Source organism: Lingula anatina, chromosome 3 (genome assembly GCF_051362555.1).
Source record: "Lingula anatina isolate TDL-2025a chromosome 3, LinAna3.0, whole genome shotgun sequence".
Taxonomy (NCBI): Eukaryota; Metazoa; Brachiopoda; class Lingulata; order Lingulida; family Lingulidae; genus Lingula; species Lingula anatina.
The window spans coordinates 10427599-10446239 of record NC_141769.1 but is presented as its reverse complement, the minus strand read 5'-3'; the positions used below and the strand labels follow the sequence as shown (position 1 = coordinate 10446239).

Here is an 18641-nt window from a genome sequence, read left to right as displayed (position 1 = left end):
CATTTTGAACTGAATTTTGAATGCATATGGTATTACATATAATTGTCTTTGTCCACAAAACAGCTTCACTAACATAAAGATATTGAATATCCCTATCCTAATAAATTCATTTGCTATTAAAAATACATCAGAATTTGAAATCACGTGAGATGGAAAATAATTTTGGTTGGGTAGTCGAAAATTCAAAAAAATTATCTAGAAAATGTGTGTAGGTGCAGTGTTTTAAGTGCCTGGATAACATAACATTGGCATTTAGCATAAAAGAAAAAAATATATAAGCCCTGTAATAATATCTTTCATGGAGTGGTGACGTGTGTTTCAGCCTCTGTGCCTTTAAATAGCTCAGTTTTATCACTGACTCTTTCAATATGAAAGTGAAAAAATGGTTTTAAAATTTATATTTATTTAATCTATGTAGGTGTTATGCATAAATATATCTATTAAAACCAATTCTTGATGCAGTGTACGGTAAATTTGGGAAGAATCCAAATATACATATAAGAAAATACTGCGTAAAGGCAAAATCAGGGTCTAGAACAAGTTTTTCATAAAATTAGAGAAAAGTGGTCCTTCCTCAAGCTCCCGGTAGGAAAAAACAAAATCATCTGTTTTGAGAGAACCGAATTCACAATAAAGTATCTACTTGAGCACATTATTGTAACTCAACTACCATCTTTTTTTTGCTGTTCTTTCATTTACTTCTTTACCCATTTTGAAAAAAGATATGCCACTTGTAAATTCATCACTCATTTATTCCATTTCCCATTCACCCCATTCTACGACCCAAAGCAGTAAATTCAACCCACTGGAGAAAATATGAGAAGGAAAAAGTGTCTGTTGTGTTTCCACACTACTGCACATTGCCATAAAAGCCCACACTCTAGACTCAGTTGTGCTAAAAGTTTTGTGAAATCCATGATGATTTTTTCTGCCTCTGTAATGTATCCCATTAAGGGCTTTTAGTGAGTCAAAACTAATACATTTCATAGAAACATTAGGATTTATAAGTCCATTTCATTTCCGCTGATACAACCCTGCAAAAGATATTAAGTCATGAACAGTCTATTTGGATTATTTTATCTTGAGCACAGAAATAAGTGTAAGAACTAATTTGGCGACAAGGATAAGTGCCTTTATTGATTTATTTATCTTCGTTTTGAAGATAACGATTATAAGGTGGTGGAAATGTATCTAATTTTTCTCCCTCAAGCCCCCCTGGTGAGACAAAAACCTTTAAATAGTCACATCTTGTGCTTTGCAAAACAAATAAAACTGGATGATAAATTTTTATATTTGTCAGAGGTATCTGTTGCAGAAGAGCCCATTTAATTGCAGATTCCTGCGGTGTGTATATTTCTCTCTATCAGTTGTTACCTCTTCATCACTTGTGTCAGAATAAGATCTTTCAACTGGAGGGCCATCATTTTCTTGTGTGTGGGGCCTTACTACCAAGATAGGCAGCCCCTACTTTGATAACTAACGCCTTGGCAGAAGAAATTCATATGCCTGGCCATATATCAAAGCTAGTGCCAATCCTATATGTATAAGAAGTATTTTTCCCTTAAGTTGGGTTCTAACTTTTCAAAGTTATATATGCTTCATCTCTAATCACATCACATATGCTAGATCAGTGCTATTTTTTGGGGGGTGTTTTTATGACTCTGGCAGAGGCAAGTGGTAAATGCCATGATCAGGCAATGATAAATGGATTTTTCAATAGGTTGAAATTAGCAGAGCCCTATCCCTGCACTGTAAGTGTTATTTATTTATGAAAGAAATGAAATTCCACTGGCAGTGCAATTGAGCAAAATTCCATTTCTCTCAGGGTTTGCTGTAATTTTACCTAAATGCAAAAAGGATGCTCAGCTAGCAACACAGGGGGTGGAGCAGTTAGGAGTTAAAACCAATTAAATGAGAAAGCATTATTAATCAAAAGATAGTAGTTTTTTTTTTAGCACTGATGTGTTGGGAGGGCTAGGATATGGTTTTGATGGTGCTAACTAGATAAGATACACTTGATAGTGTTATTAGATGTGATGGGCAGCACACAGGGGAGAATGGATGCTCAAAGTGGAAAGTGCTTGATAGCACTAGTGAACTGGAAAAACTTGACCCAAGGTGATTTGATGGTATCATGTCCAATATTTCCCCGAATAATTTACAAATAATGTGCTCAGTAAGTTATACCTCTAAGAGAACAGATGATGTAAACTTACTTATTTTATAGTAATGTTTTTCCCCTTTTCAATAAGTTATGCATGTTACCTGGTGATTTTTCCAGGAAATTTGTACCTGTTCAGATTTTTACTGAAGTTTCTCTTAAAATCATATCATCAGTATTTGTACTTGATTTGTTTAAATTATATTAATAGATTTAAAAATATCATTAAAAACCATGTATGAACAGATTAAGGCAAACAAGTCTTTGAGCAACTATGGTGGTTATCACTTTTTTCCTTGAAAATCTTTTTTTTATATAAATATTTATATAGTATAAAATATTTTATTTTGAGTCAACCACCACCACCCAGGCACACATCTTGAGGGCTAAACCAACTAATCATTTATCATTTTAAACTAATCTCGTAATTTATTATTCGCTGAGGATGCAGTTATCAGTTGCAATGACATTTTTGCTATCTGTGATATGTGACAAGATGGTAATATAAGGCATGCTAAGTATTAAATCTTATCTTTCCACTTGTATTCGGATTGCAATATGATACTGACCTCAAATATTGCGTCTCCTTTTCTCTCTGATTTACTTATGCCAAACTAGTTTTTTTTCTGCATGTGAAATAAATGCACCCATGAATATATGGAGTCAGCAAATTGATCTAAATAATTAGGGCAGGAGATGGTGATTATGTATATAAGACGTTTGGATATGCCCAAGTTGAAGATTCCTGTTTTATTGTCCCATCTGGCTTATTTTTCACCACATGCGTAAAGCGGATTTAAAAAATTGGGAAAAGTCATAAATCTTTATGCTATGCACCAGTTGAAGTTCTTTCATAGTTAAGAGATGAAAGATTGCAACTTTAAAGTCTGGAGAGTTTTTTTATTCCAATTTATTTTAAACCAAAAATACGTAAGCAAATATTACATGTTTAAAAATCTTCATTGCAAATTATGTTTTACTTAAAATACCACCATTATCTTGATATTAAAGAAAAGTAACAAGTGCCTGCTTTAGGATCATAAGGGCATCATGTTGGGCGCATGTTTGACTATTTGTGCAAACTTGATCAGTGGATGTCTGTTGGTTATGACCCCAGCATTCAAGAGAAACACCTTTTCACAGCCCATTGCCTCTCCATTGATTGCAATTTTAGTGAAAGTTGGTCCAAAAACTCCTGGCAAAAACCTGCCAGAGGTGAACCCTTTGGACCTTTTTCAATTTCCCCACACATTTCCCATTTTCTGTGGCCATGAAATTGAAATACACTTTTTCTGAAATAATCCACTATTTTCATAACATGCTAACTGTGCAGGCCCTGGTAGGGGATAAACATGACACAGAAGTTCAAGATACTTGTTCTTGATTTAGTTACAGAATAGATGTGCTTTTGTAAGAGGCATGAAGTTTCTGCTACAGACTGTGTTAAATATTTGTTTGGGTCAATAAATCTGGTTATAGGCATGAAGCTTTTTAAGTGTTGAATTTCCATTATTTACTGTTGTTTGGTGTTGTTACAAAACAGCGGTTGTTCTTCTCTACCTGCTCCAATTAGAAGGTGGCATATTTCAATTGACCTACAGGGTGGGCCTATTTGCTGTTAATTTTTCAAATATTTTTCAATTTGTCAACTCTGGTTGAAGAAAATTGATTGCTGTTTTTTAAAGAAAAGTGCTGTGGGAAAAAGGAATAGTTTTATTTGTTGAATGAATTTTTCATCTATACTACATGGAAACCTCCAATATATCCAAGAAGCTTTTAAGCTTGTAATGGATTTATTTTTATTTAGAATAATTATATTTAGACTGTCCATTCAGATGGAAAAAGGCTATTGTACATGAGTGATTGGTAGTTATGTATATTTGCATTAATAGAAATGAACCTCTTTATTCAGGATCATTCTTAATGAAGAGACTGGAGGTTGTTTCAAGTACTGGAAACAAGTTCAGCCTTTTTTTCTGTTAAGATAATCCAATGTAACATTGTCATTGCCTGTCACACTGAGATGGCAAGTCTTGTGTTACAAGGGAAACGGGGAGGTGAAAGCAAGAGACACTAGAACATCGCCTCTTTTTCTGTGATGCACAGGAGGAAGCGAACTGAATAATTTTTTCATCTCTTTTTTTATGTGACCTGTGCCAAGAGTGAGTGATGAGCTTTGGAGAAGAAATTAAAATACAGGTGGACCTTAAATAATTGCAAATCTATTACAATTATGGAATAAAATTTAAGTAGTTCTTTACTTTGACAGCCCCCTTTGTCTGTGCACTGCCAGAGGGGTCTTTCATTGTGTTTTCTAGAGACATTTATCCGTGGCAGATGGATTGGGTAAAAAACAGATAATAAAAACACGCTTAATGCTCACATTTCATTTCACATTTGCCGATAAACTCCCACAACAGTCTCATAAAAACTTTTATTCCTTGACAATGAGGCTTCTCTCCACCCTAAAGGGGCTGTTATTTGGTGTAATTTGAAAGCTCTCAATTAAGTTCTCTCAATAGTTTTGAATTTCATTCAAGACTTAAGGAAAAGTTAAGTTTTTCTTTTCCAAATAGATATTAAGTGCGACTCACCTGCCTTTTAGAATTTAATAAATCAGGAACTTCATGATGCTAATGCAGAGACGCCACAGGGGAAAGTCGATTTTGGATTAAATCATGAAAAACGAGGACCATTGATAGTCATCGAAGACTAACGTTGGCTCATTTATCTTTTTGACAATTTAAATGAAATTTCAATGCATGAATGAAACAAATGGAATTCTATATGTTGTTGAATAGACTCCAGCCCTGCACCTCTTCTTCGTTTTTACTTTCAAGAGTGAAAAATAAGAATTTGGTTGCAGTAATGGATTTTTTAGGGGCTTACAAATACCCAGGGAAGCTGTTTCTTTCCAATTCAATCTTCAAAAGGCTTCCAATTAGATTTCAAAGGCTGTTGAATTGAGACAGTTGGAAAGGTGATAGAGCACAATAGATCCCGTAAACTTTCTCACACTCTTATTTCAATTACTGGTAAAATTTGAGGATTGAGAAACTCAATCTCTGTAGGTATGGGGGAAAGTTATTCTTTATTTGAAAAAAAAAAAAACAATTTCTGTGTTTGATTTGTATGGGGGTCTTTTCATGGGTTGAAAGAACAGATCCTGGTGTTATTTGTATTTTGCACCATGTTTACCCTTAAGCAGAAACTTTTGTTGCATAATAACTAACAGGAAGATGGTTTAATTGGCAGACTTTCAATGCTGTTTGCAGACTTATCAGTATGAAGCTATTAATAAGTTCAAAGCCTTTTTTTGTTGTTGTTTCTTGCTTAGCATCAAACATACAGACAAATTAAATTATATACTGAAATACACTTACAAAACATTTGGTATTTTTTTTTTTTACATTTTAAGACCACTCAACTCAACCAGCAGTTTGCACTTAATTAAAGCTTAAACAGTTGCATTTGAAGTGATGATGTATCAACTTTTCAAGTCTTTATGGGAACAGATGAGATTACAGCCCCGAAAAAAATATTTTTGAAAGATGAGAATTCATTTCAGTGAAATATCTAGAAAGATGAGCTTAGGATTTAGAAAAATAAAACGCCTCCCATCTGCTGCTGATTGCAGGTCCTTTCATAGTGCCAAATGAAAATGGAAATGATTCTGACAATAGCAGAAAAGCCGCTCAGTCAGCTTTGTCATTGGTACAGAGCAGGCCTCTTATCCCATTAGCTTTGTTTCATTTAAGATAAATGGACATGTTCCTTGGTCTTTTCACTCAGTAGATACATTGACTGTGTTATTATCTTCCTTGCTTTTGTTTGGGCTTTGCACTGCTTTATTCCCCCTGCTAGAAAACGCGTGATAGTGTTTCTCAATAAAACGCATCTTGGATTTCATGGCCCACCTCGCAAGCTGTGACAGCCTACAGGGGGAGAGGTAGCATGTTAGAACTATTAAGGAGGGGACTTCTTTTTATTTCATTTCTTAAGGCCACAGGATTTATGGTTGAGGTCCGTTTGGAATCAGATTTTAAGCCTCCCATTAAATACATTGACATACTGCATTAGGCTAGGCTATTTTAAAATCATACTAAGTATTTTGACTTCTTTAGTGATAAAAGACTGGTAGAAATTGGATATGAAATTCCCATTTTGAAAAAAAAAGAAACAGTTTGTCCTCTCATTTGTGGTGTTGGTGTAGCTTGTTATTCACTCGAGGCGCAAAAAAAGTTTTTTTTCCAATCTTTAAAAGTTCTTTGGATTTGGCTGACAAATGTATAATTATATATATATATTCTTGACAGAGTTTTTATATTGGATTTGAATTAAGATAAACTTTTACTTACAGAGCATATAAAACTTACTAATAAAAAGTGTTTTAAAAAAAAATTAGTTTTGTGGAAAAAAGTGCTGTGTTTTCATGACAAAAAGGAAAACTAGTGAGCAAACACATCTTTTTGAATTTTCACTCTCTTCTGTTTTCTCTTTTTACATATTTTATCATCTTTGATTCTGCACCATGTAAAACAAATAGAGTCCTTTATTTATACTTCCCACCTAAGCCAGTTAGAGTGTTGTTAAAAACGATTGACTTCTGAAGGAGAAATTTCAAAGGCACCGCTTAATAATTATAAAATGTAAATGTGTGTTTGACCAGTAGTATTTACTCATAATTCTGTTTGACTTATCTTGAATACATACTAGGAGTTGTGCATTAATGCTAGGAAATCTTTGTTTTGGGTGGCTTTTAGCTGTCAAATACTAGAATTGGGGTGGGAAAACTTAGTAACCTGCATGGCCATCTAATCCATCATGATTTTGGTGAAAGCAGCACAAATACTAGACTGTGTGTACTCCGTGTTGTTGAGACAGTTAATTGATCGTGTGGAACCAAAATCAATTGAAATTGTTTGTCGGTATAATAAACCCAATGGTACAGCCCTCTTCAATATGTTGATATCAAATAGAGTTTATGATTCTGTATTGACAATAGCATTTTACTTTCTATATTTTCGCCGACCAGTGGCCCACCCTTTCCTACTCTATGATAGATGAATAAATATTTAGCCAGCTTATGATTCTTGTTCAGCTTATGTGAAATGGTAATTCCTACCTGCATTGTCTTTGATGTGGAAATCATGTTGAAAACTAACCATGTTGTGGAAAACAATGTTCAATGTAACGGCTAAACTTATTATGTAATGTTTGTAAGAAAAGTTTACTTGCGAGAGTGTTTAGGTTACGAGGGGGGTTAGCTTTGTGTAACTGCATACTTGGCCCATGTATTAGGGTCAGGTAGATAGAAGGGAAAATGCGAAGGAAAATAGATTTGTTGTTTGACTTGTAAGACTTAACCTGGGGTGAAGAGAGGTATTTGATTGTGTTGTGTTGTGATTGTGTTGTGTTTATTGAGAGAGAGAGAGAGAGAGAGAGAGAGAAAGAGAGAGAGAGAGGCATGTTAGGAAAAAGATATATCACTGAAAATATCTAATTGGAAAAAAATGATAGTGAGTGTCTAGGAAGAAAAGTGGTTAATGACAGTTTGATTCATGCATTCATTTCTCAAGGGGGGTATTATCACCAATATCATAGTGTATCGTTGGCATTGAAAGGTGGTGGGTGCCCCTTTGTTGAAAGTAATCACTGTAAGTAGTTAAAAACACTGATCCCTGTTTCCCAGCTTACTGACTACTGACAATATTTGGAGAGGGGCCTTTGATCCTTTATGAGAAGAACAAATACCAGATGTTGTCGTGTTTGCCAGGTGACAGCCACACAAGGCACAAATTAGGTAATCATGTGTAAATATATACACTGTCAAAAGTATGCAACAGAAGCAAACTGTAATTCAGTCAGTAAAGATGACTACTTAAATTAATTGAGAGGTTGTAATATGACAGAAAGACTGTGTCACAGAACGATGATTTCCTTCATTTTAATATCCTGTTGAATTTCTCATAACAAAGAAAAGACACGAGAGAGTGAATGCTTCTTATTATCCATGCCTTCCTGTTTGTATTTCACATGTTCTTAACTCAGAACGAAAGGTGTTGCATTGCAGACCAATTTCTATTTCAATTCTCTCTGCCATGTGAAAACAATTTTTTCAGGTTAGGAAGTCGACTGTAGTTTAAATAAAACATAATTTGACGTAACATGAGTGCCATTTGCCACCCGTGAGCTACCGGTGAATGATGTTCCGTTCTCATAGGGTTTCAAATATTTGCTGCACTTAGAATAAAACCTTTATGAGACTGGTAAAAAGGAACTCAAATATGCTTGCAGTGAGCAAAAATATAAAAATAAAAAATTCAAAGACCATGAATGGACGTGTGATATTTGTTTAAGAAACTCACTGTGTAAAAAAGCTCAAACACAAGGAAAAGCCTAAATTAGTTTATTGAATTGGCAATATTGCCCAGAGATGTTATAACAGTGTGGGTTTCAGTATGAAATGTTTATTTCACCATTGAATGTTATCATTACGTTGTGTTTCATCAAATGCAAATAATATCGGAGGCGCCAGGTTTATTTGACTGTCAGAAATATACATGAGAAAAGAACACCTGCATTATCTGAAATCAACAATAGCTACCAATGTCATCATCTTGACTTAATGAGAAGAAATAAAATTGAAATATTTCTGTATGAGATGCAATCTGCTAATGGGTGGCAACAGGAAAAGGGGCTCTTGTCACTGTGGTATGAAGTCATTTTGATAATTAGGCAAAATATTTCGGGGAAGGTGCTTCTGTCCGCGTCGAAAATGAAAATAAGTTGTTGCTCTTTGCTGAAGTCATTAAAAATTTATGCAAATTAAGAAATATACCTTATAAATATATTTTTGGTTATTGAACGTTAATATGTATTTAGCTGTGGTAAATAATTTTTACGGTTAAAATGTATCAGTCTTCTCTTTGTGTTTCCATCTGCCTCCCCCTAAGGGCAGGGTGGAACACTGAAAAAAAAGTTGCAGGTGCCATCCCTATCATGGCTACAAAATGAGCAAATAAAATGATTTTATTGTAGTACCATCTCCACTTGAGCTCAGCAATTAAAGGTGAATTCTGGGTTTGGTTTACGGTCTTCTTGGCAACTCTGAGTGATAAATAGCACTCACAACAGCGAACATAATCATCAAGGTGTTGCTAACCATTCATGACCATTAAGCAGCTGAGGTGGAGGGGGGGGGGGGTTGAAATGACACTGCATTAAACAGAATTTAATAATTTTTTTAAAAAAAGAGGTAATTTAACTTGCTCATGCAACAGGATCACATATATGTGATGGTGCTCCAAGTTTTGTAGGCTGATGCCCAGTAAGCTTTTTAACATGTTTGATCTGAGGCATTCATGATGCACTGAGAGTGTACGAGATGGAAAGTGTGATTGCCTTGAAGACCTCAATCCTTCATTTGACTTCATCCTCACAATCTCCACATATAGTGATAAACCATCAGGGAAGGGGAAGTGTCTATTGAAGTTCATCATATCCTTATATTAGATTATCAAAACTACCATTGTTAATTAAGATGAAAAATCACCTGCAGAGACAAAACACCCAAATCAAATAATCGGATGTCCAGAGTGCTATGAAACGATTTCTTATTGCTGTTCGCACACAAAATGTGATAAGCCAGTCCCTAGTGTGGATTTGGAGATATTAGCCAGAGTAAAGCCAAAGATATAATATAATTCATCTTTATGGAAAGTGGGAAGATAGCGATTCATTAAGTCCTATGAAAAATAGCACCCTATGAAAATGAAAAATTAGTGTACTTAACATTGTATTCACAAATGCTTATTTTCCGGTAAAAATTAATCATTTGGTGACAGTGTTTTGCCGTTTTCTTTCCCAGATGACACATCTAGCCTTTCCCACAAATCCTGCACAGGATCTCTTGGATCACTATCAAAGAAATGAATTAAGTATTAATTAAGTGACACTAATGAAGCTACATTATTGCTTAGATTGGGGTTATATTGGTGTGATGGGATGACAAAACTATTCTGTACAGATGTGTGATTCTATTTATAAACAATTGTCCAACATTGCATGGACTAAGTCAGTATTTTCATTAAAGGTTGAGTCACAGCCATTATTCTGAGATTTAACTTCATGCCAGCTGAGGAACTAGTCAATAAGATTTTAAATCTTTATTGCAATATTGCATTTTACAATGGAATAGAAAAAGAAACATAAATATTTCCATGTCTATTCATTTATGGTATTTTTCTAAGATACTGGAGAAAGTAAACATGCAATGTGCAAAACTGTAAAAAAAAATGAAATAAATTTAGATTTTATGTCATTTCAAACAAAACTAATGTTAAAAGCAGCACGTGCAAATATTTTTTTAGTCTTTGACAATAATAACAATTTTGCCAATTATGTTTGGAGAAGTATTGTGACAGGTAAATGAAGGGTGTTAAAAAGGTGTTAGGCAATGCCATTAAATTGACATGAATATATATGCTTTTATACATACATATTTTGGACTGATTGAGTCAAAGTAACAACTTCAAGTATTATATGGATATGATAGCATGGAAGTTTAAGAATGATATGATCAGAGTAAAATAAACTGGCCATTTTGCACCTTTTTGCAAACTGATCAATAAAACAGAGAAAAATTTGCTATACTAGCATTTATGCTACTAGCGTGCCTATTAGTACGTTTGCCTTGGTTCTTGGAAAGCAAAAAAAAAAAAAATGTTTGCCTTTATGAAATGGCAAAGTAGACTGGATTGGTTTTCAACAGTTTGTAACACTTTAAAAATCATTCTGAGGCTGAGAGGAGAAGCGAAACCACTCTGAGGAACCTAGTAATTAGATTACCTGTGAACCATTTACTGTGTGTTCTCACTGCTACTTTTAAGCTGCGTAATTCATGCATGGCTGATTAAACCCAATACTATTGCAGTACAACTTCACTGATATGCCATTAACTGCACTGTGTATCAACATAAATCAAATTGATTTCATGCTCTCTGAATTTTCCAGGTCTGTGATCTTCGTGAATTGAAAAAAATAGAGTACACTTATGGGGAATTATTAACTTCCTTGTGACATTCAAAGTTTTCTGCTCAAGATGAATGTGTTTTTCCTGTAAATGATTTAGTGTTTTGATATTTTCTATGAAAAAGGAGATAGTAAGGAAACAGGTACCATTAACTATTATCTCTCTCCCCCCCCCTATGGGCCCCCAAGTGGTGGTGGTGGTTGTCATTCCATCTGTTGGGGCAACTTTTTCTGCCCAACTGGCTGTCAAATTAGTCAGCAAAGTACATAAAACACTCCTGAACTTGATAACTGAGGACCCAAAAACTTAAGACACTCTGTAATGTGAAGTATGTTTTTATAATTTACATATTTTTATTTGTCTTTTTTTATTTGTAGTGCGCGGCCAGGTAGACCACCTAAACGCAGTTCCATACTGTCTCCCAGTCCAACAGATACCTTGCAAAAACTGAAAAAGAGTCGTTTAGATTCAGGAGACTATGGTATATACAGGGAACACCCTTTTGCTGACCCAGGTACTACACTGCATGGATATAAAATTAAAATATTCTTGAAATCCTGTACAGAGGCGTTGAAAGCACAATTTAAAAGGAAATTGCTTTGCCTGGGAAAATATTTCAATTTAGACAATGTTATAATATGTGGAATTTTGCTTTCAAAAATAAAAAATATGTAAAACATGTAAACTTGTAGACACAGTGCAACATAAAAATTGCAGTATCCCTTATCTTAAGAGTTCTTTTTCACAGAGAAGAAGTCACCCCTGTTGTCCAATGGCTACAATCATTATCCACATCATCTGGCCATGCTTCCGTTCATGCACCTCCAGCATCCGATGGCGTACCCTGCTGTTTCCATGGCGATGGCCAATCATTTTCCTTTCAGACCAGCTGACAGTTTGACACCAAGGGAGGCCCTGACATCACCCCTGTGCTCCCCAAAGTAAGGCATACAAAGATTGTGCTTAACATTTATATTTAAGTAAAATGAATTTTATAAAGAAATCAGTTGTCATTTTAATTGGCCTCTCATAATTAGCTCTTGATCACTGATAGCTTCAGTTCATTAAGGTCCAAGATTTTTACACAACCAGAGGGCATGTAACTACTAGTCCATAGCCAAAACCATACGCCATACATCGAAATGTGTATTGGAATAAAAAATTAAGATTGGATGTTTACAAATCAATTCCAGGACAAAGGATGACCGTTATGAAGCTCGCAGCCCACAGGGGGAGCCACAGATGGACTCCCCAGGAAAACCTGACAGGCATTATGCTTACCAGGCAAAAGAAGGTAGACACTGGCCCAATTGTCATTTTTGTCCTCTGCAGAATAATGTCCCTAATCTATATATTTATTTTTTTGAAAAAAAAAAAACTGTATGCAAGAGTATTTTGATTTTTGTGGTCATTGGATATTTAGTTGACTAAAACCAGTGAATTACTGGGAAGTTTGGACAAAATTGTCTTCATGTAAACATATCTCAACCAGCTGTACTTGATCATGAATTTTCCCTTGCTCATATAAGAAACAGAAACCTTTACCCCCACACATAAAAGAAAATATGATGGATATTGTAACCTGTAACTATATGAAGATGTGTACCAATATTTGAAGGTAGTCTGATTAGTTTTCTTGACAGCTCTTAATTTGGTTTCTTAAATGGCCACTATTCATATTCATTTCTTAATAAAATGTTTTGCATAATAAACAATATGCCTTATCTTCATTAGATTTGTGTAGGCCAACTGACCTCACAATGAATGGTCATAGCCAGACACTGGACCTGTCCAAACATGGCTCCAGTGGCATGAACAGGGACATCAGGAGTGATGATGAAGATCTAGAATATTCTGAAGAGGAGAACAGTGAGGGTGAGTGGATATGAGAGAGAGAGAGAGAGAGGGAGGGGAGACAGTGTCATTTATCATGCCAACACATGTCGGCAGACAAGAATAGCCATTAATGAGAGAGAGAGAGAGAGAGATTAAAACGATCTCACATAAAACTGATCTCACATGCAGGCTCTATATCTATATTATACTTCCTAAACTTTAAGTTCTCATCCTTGGTGCACAAATCAACTTTGACTATGGTGACTATATGGTTATTAATAGTTTTTTTCAATTATTACAAACATTCTTTGTGTTTTAAAATACAAGATTGAGCACAATAAAAATGCGTTTCCTCAATAGTAGACTCTGTTTTATCCATCTTACAGAAAACAGCAATGACCCCAAATCACCATCTTCACAACTTGCTGATCCAGCCAATAATTACACAGATCAGACAGTGTCATCTAAACTTCTGACCAATGACAGTTCAGGTATCTCGTCTATCGAGAGTCTCCTCGTGAACATCCAGGGTTTGCTGAAGGTGGCAGTAGAGAATGCTAAACACAGGGAAAGGCAGATCAATTTGGAGAAAGGTAATTATGTGACATCTGTAAATAGACTTAGAGTGAAACACTAATTTTTTTCAGTTTTTTTCATTTTTATGGAGCAAAATGATATATAAGGTTGGAAAGTAGTTCATCAAATAGTGTGCAATAAGCAGCAAATCATAGTGGCATTCACATTGTTAGTCAGTTTGCAGGCCTGTAGCCTGGAAGGGGGCGTTTCAAAAGAACCCCTCTTTTTTGCTGAGAAAAGGTCCCCTAAAATTTTATCTCGGTACATGAAGGTTTCATGGTAAAAGGTCCACTTTTTCAGAACCCCCCCCCCTTTTGAAATCTGGCTGTTGGCCTGATTTGAACTTGAAGTAGAAATTATGAATGAACAGTGATTGGTTTTTACAAAATGGATGTACTAAATGACTGGAAAGTGATGTAGCATATTTTTCATATCTCCTTTTTAAGGACCAGCAAGCAAGACAAAAAAACAAAGAAACTCTTGTAATAACAATCTCTCCATGCCATGTTATACCACTTTGTGGACACTGCCTGAACTGCTTGTTTCCGGTGAAAAAAAGACAAATATTAGAAATTAAACAAAATAAAGTGTGTGATTCATGGGCTATACAAATCTCCCAATACCTTAAATCAACTCCTGTTGTAACATAAGACTTGAGACAAAATGAAGGCAAAACATTCCCTTAAGTGTTAAGTCAGCGAACACAGTTGGCCTTTGTGTACAAAATAACATGAGAACAATGGGAAAAATAAACAGACAATTTATGCATTGCAAAAGGATATAGGGCGTAATCTTAACAGGAATTTGTAGATTTACTTTTTAAATTACGTTAAGTTATCTTTTGGCTGCCAGCAAAGAAATAGGTCTTAACTTGATCCTATGAAAATGAAAATTGCTTATTTTTCATCAATAGTAGAAATGTTGTATGAGTTGTTCTGTACACAGTCTTGAAGACCTGAAAATACCAGTGTATAATTGTTGGGTAAGGTTATTCAAAATGGGAAAAGAAATACAAAAACAGCAATTTTTATGCTGTATCTCAGTCACAAAAATTCATGGTACAGAGCCAATAAGAAACAGTGTGTAGTTTCTCAGTTTCTGTATCATTGGGCATCCATTCACATGTCCTGTGAGTAGTTTAGTGGACAGACAAGTGGAGAATCTATTGATGCTTTGCGTTACCTTAGAACAACCCAACGTTCCTGTATAACAGACTACAAGTCTCCATCCAAAATGTGGTTTAGACCACCACTGCACAAGAACAAACAAAACTGAATAAATTTGCTCCTATAAACCACTTGGTTTTTGAAAATATAGTAGAAATTAAAACTCCTTTTGTTTTACTTTGCTTGTATTTTATGAGATAATTTGGATTTGGATTGTTAAACATATGTTTAATATATAACTTGGCTAAGAACCACTAGTTTAATGCCTCTAACACACAAATCTTGAAAATTCATACAAAAGTAGATACATAATTCAAATCTTGGAAAATAGATAACACTGTTAACTCTTTACCTTGCAGCAAGACTTCTTGAAGAGAGAGGATTAAATTATTGTTTTTTTTTTCTTTTAAATTCTTAATTCAAGAAAAATCTTACATATGAACAAGTCGGTATTAAAAGCATTATCAACTTATTATTTTTTGCACAGTTTTCATAATTGTAAATGTTTTTTTAGCCGACCTAAAGATGGAGGTAATGCGAGAGCGGGAATTACGTGAAACTTTGGAAAAACAACTACATGATGAACAGAGAAGTAGAGGTAAACAAATTTGTGAACATTTTGTTAGTTAGAAAATACACCATACTTTTTTGTATAATATTTGCACTACTTCTAAGCTTAAGGAACAACACAGACAGAATTTGTTCTGAATTTTGACTGATGATTTTTTTATCAACTTTAGTCAACGTTTTTATCACTTCATTATTTTCAGTGATGCTACAGAAGAAGCTGAAAAGAGAGAAGAAAGTCCGGCGGCGCCTCCAGGATCAGGTAGAGGGGGAGTCTAAACAACCAAACATGTCACTGGACAGACCCTCACCCAAAGCTTCACCACAGCATGAACAACAGGACAAATTACAGGCCTACACAGGTATCCAAAATTTTGTTTTTATTTAAGATATTTTTGAGATGTTTGTTTGCTATTTTTCTTGTTCTTCTTTTCCCTTTTCTTTATTTCAGTTTATTGCTTTTATACTGGTACTATATTATTTAGATTAATCGATTTAAAGTAGACACCAAATGATCTTCCAAAAATGAACTATGTGTTTCCCTACTTTTATCCTACTACTTGATTCCCTGACAATGTGATCTTCTTGTTAACAGCATTGTCATTTTCCAAATGAAAGAATATGACACTACATATCATAAGAAAACATACCTAGTTATTTTGTCACACCATCCCTTAAGTAGATGCCTCCTGTTTAAAATTAAACAAGAAGTTTTATAACTAAAAAGTGTGAAATGCACACTATTCTTGTAATGAACACATTTTATATGATATTACTTAGAACCTCCTGTAGCAGAGCAGGAAAGTGAAACAGAAAGAACCAGTAACAACAGTACCCCAGATCACGATGACAGGACACAGCAAATACAAGGTGAGGGGTCCATGACACAATCTAGATAGAGAATACACATATGAGCTATTGTTACTTTAGTTGCCATCTTTTTACTGTACTTGCAGACCAGTCTTAAAATTTCATGAACATCCTACTCTATCAAAGTTATGGTTATGTCAGTAACTCTATCATCACCACAACTCTTAAAGGAACTTCCAGATGGTGTGTGTGTGTGTGTGTGTGTGTGTGTGTGTGTGTGTGTTAAAATTATTTAAAAAATAAAGATAAGTATTATAGGTATAAGAAAAATATTGACATTATTTAAAAAATAGACATTTTCCCAAAAAGCAGGGTACCTACGAACATGTACAAAATGTTGAAACTCACCAATGTATATTTTTGTTTCAGACGCCCAGTCCAGACTGCAAGCATTGAGAGAGAGTTACCTGCCCCACTCCAGCAGCCTAGCCATGTCGAGCTATGCCACCATGGCTATAGGAATGGCAGCACCTACAACTCCTGTGTAATAAAGGCATTTATGAAGGTTCCCACAGAACTTTATCTTATTAAGCAGTGAACAAAATGGCATTTTAAGAGACCTAGCCGTGTATTAATTAGTGCTGCCCCCTGGTGGACATGTTTTTTGATGAGTTGGCTTGAATGACAGTTGGAACATTACTGCAGTAAAGATGAAATTATTAAAACCCCTGTGACAACCATGGGGTTTTCTTAAGACAACTTAGATGACACCCCCAACAAAACATCTGAAGGAAAATTACATTATAGAAATTGTGGTTCTCCTTATTGCATCTTTACCCACCATTAAGGATGCCCCTTTAAAATCCAGATAGATACAGATGTTGTAGGTGTTAAGTAAACACAGATATCCCCTTTACCTAAGTGTAACATGTTACAACAAATTTTCAGCTTGATAGTTCTTTCATTAACTACATTGTGCTAGAGACGAATGTGTGGTTGTGCCATTGTGCTTTGTGAAGGTAGACAAGTCAAGAATATGGACTTGACTTTTAAATCTTTTGCTTTATTACAAGGTAATCAATTTGTTGTGACAAGGTTAACTGGAAACTTGAATAAGGCTTTTGAAAATGTGTATAATTATTTTAAAATTTCCTTAGAAAAAATGTCAACCAATTACATTATCCAACATTGTGTAATTGTGTAAAAACTTACTAGGTTGTCTGAAACATTGAGTCAAGTACATAGATGTGTAATTACATGTCATTTTTCAAGATTCTTTTGTACTCTGCTAGTCTCATTGAACAATATGATAAACGAATGTGTAGATATGTGAATACCTGTGCCAACCATGATATATTTAAAAATAATAGAAACCAACGAGTTTGATGGTAACTAGTGTACAGAAGAAGCAATGTACATTTTTATGGTAGAACAGTGTTGTCACCTTGTTAGCTTGAACTCAGTCAAGTTTTTTTCATGTACAAATATTTGCAGATTTGGGGATGACAACAGAAAACAAGCTTTAGGGAGGCCATTTTATATTTAGTGGGATTACCTGTATCTTATGGGTATTTTTTAAAATGAGGAGATAAACTTGCATTTGATCTAATATTTGTGTAATAAAGAAACTTTTGTATCGTTTTGTATTATACTAAAGTGTATTGCTAGTAGTCCCCCCCCCAAAAAAAAAAGCCCCAGAATTTCACAGAAAACATGACATGCTTATAAGTTTATATCAGAACCTTTTCTGTAAACATGTTTTAAATATGTGAATCCTGTTAATTTCATAACATTTAAGTTTCTGTGACTGTTTTATGATAGAAGTTTTTCGAGAAACAAACCACAATACATTTCTTCAACATAGTTGGTACAATATAAAATTAACTGTTGTTTCATTACTTCATTTATAAAAAAATTCCCTCATTATATGCTTGTCAAGCAGTACATATGTATCAGTGGCATGTTTGTAAAGCCTGATTAAAATAAGTAATAATAACTCTCAGAGTGCCATATGTAAAGATTCAATTTTTTAGAATTTTTTTAGGTAATTATGTCAGGTTAAAAATAGACATAGTACTTGTATTATAGTTGATATTTAAAAGAAACGAAGAAAGACAAAAGCAGGGCGAATCTAACTCAAGTTTATATGGTTCACTTACATGATAGGCATCTTCACATTATGGTGACATCTTGCAAAAGAACATTGTTACACTGTATATTAATGGCTTTTATTCCAGTATTCTTATTAGAGTGACCATTTATAATAAATCAGGATTATTTCATCTGTCTTGAATGTAAGATTAATGTATATTTTTGGCTCTCCACTAATGTCTCCAATAGAAATTAGTTGATTTTGCTGTAGAGGATTCCTGTTAAAGTGTACATGACGTAGTGGGATGTTCAGTGTTCCAATCATTATAATAATTGTAAAATACCATGATTTTTAAATAAAATTATCACACATTGGTGTTGTATGCAGTGTCTTATTGAT

At 34.5% G+C, this 18641-nt stretch overlaps 1 protein-coding gene across 1 annotated transcript in view; it reads left to right on the top strand.

Moving 5' to 3' along the window:
• Nucleotides 1–18624, top strand: part of LOC106170534 (dachshund homolog 1) — a 28915-nt gene extending 10291 nt beyond the window's left edge. The window contains exons 2-10 of the mRNA XM_087008173.1: nt 11573–11709; nt 11944–12136; nt 12389–12489; nt 12930–13070; nt 13418–13624; nt 15288–15371; nt 15544–15702; nt 16121–16210; nt 16580–18624. Of these exons, the coding sequence (XP_086864299.1) occupies nt 11573–11709; nt 11944–12136; nt 12389–12489; nt 12930–13070; nt 13418–13624; nt 15288–15371; nt 15544–15702; nt 16121–16210; nt 16580–16698 (1231 nt within the window). The 3' untranslated portion in view covers nt 16699–18624. The remainder of the gene's footprint in view (nt 1–11572; nt 11710–11943; nt 12137–12388; nt 12490–12929; nt 13071–13417; nt 13625–15287; nt 15372–15543; nt 15703–16120; nt 16211–16579) is intronic.
• Nucleotides 18625–18641: the final 17 nt, after the last annotated feature.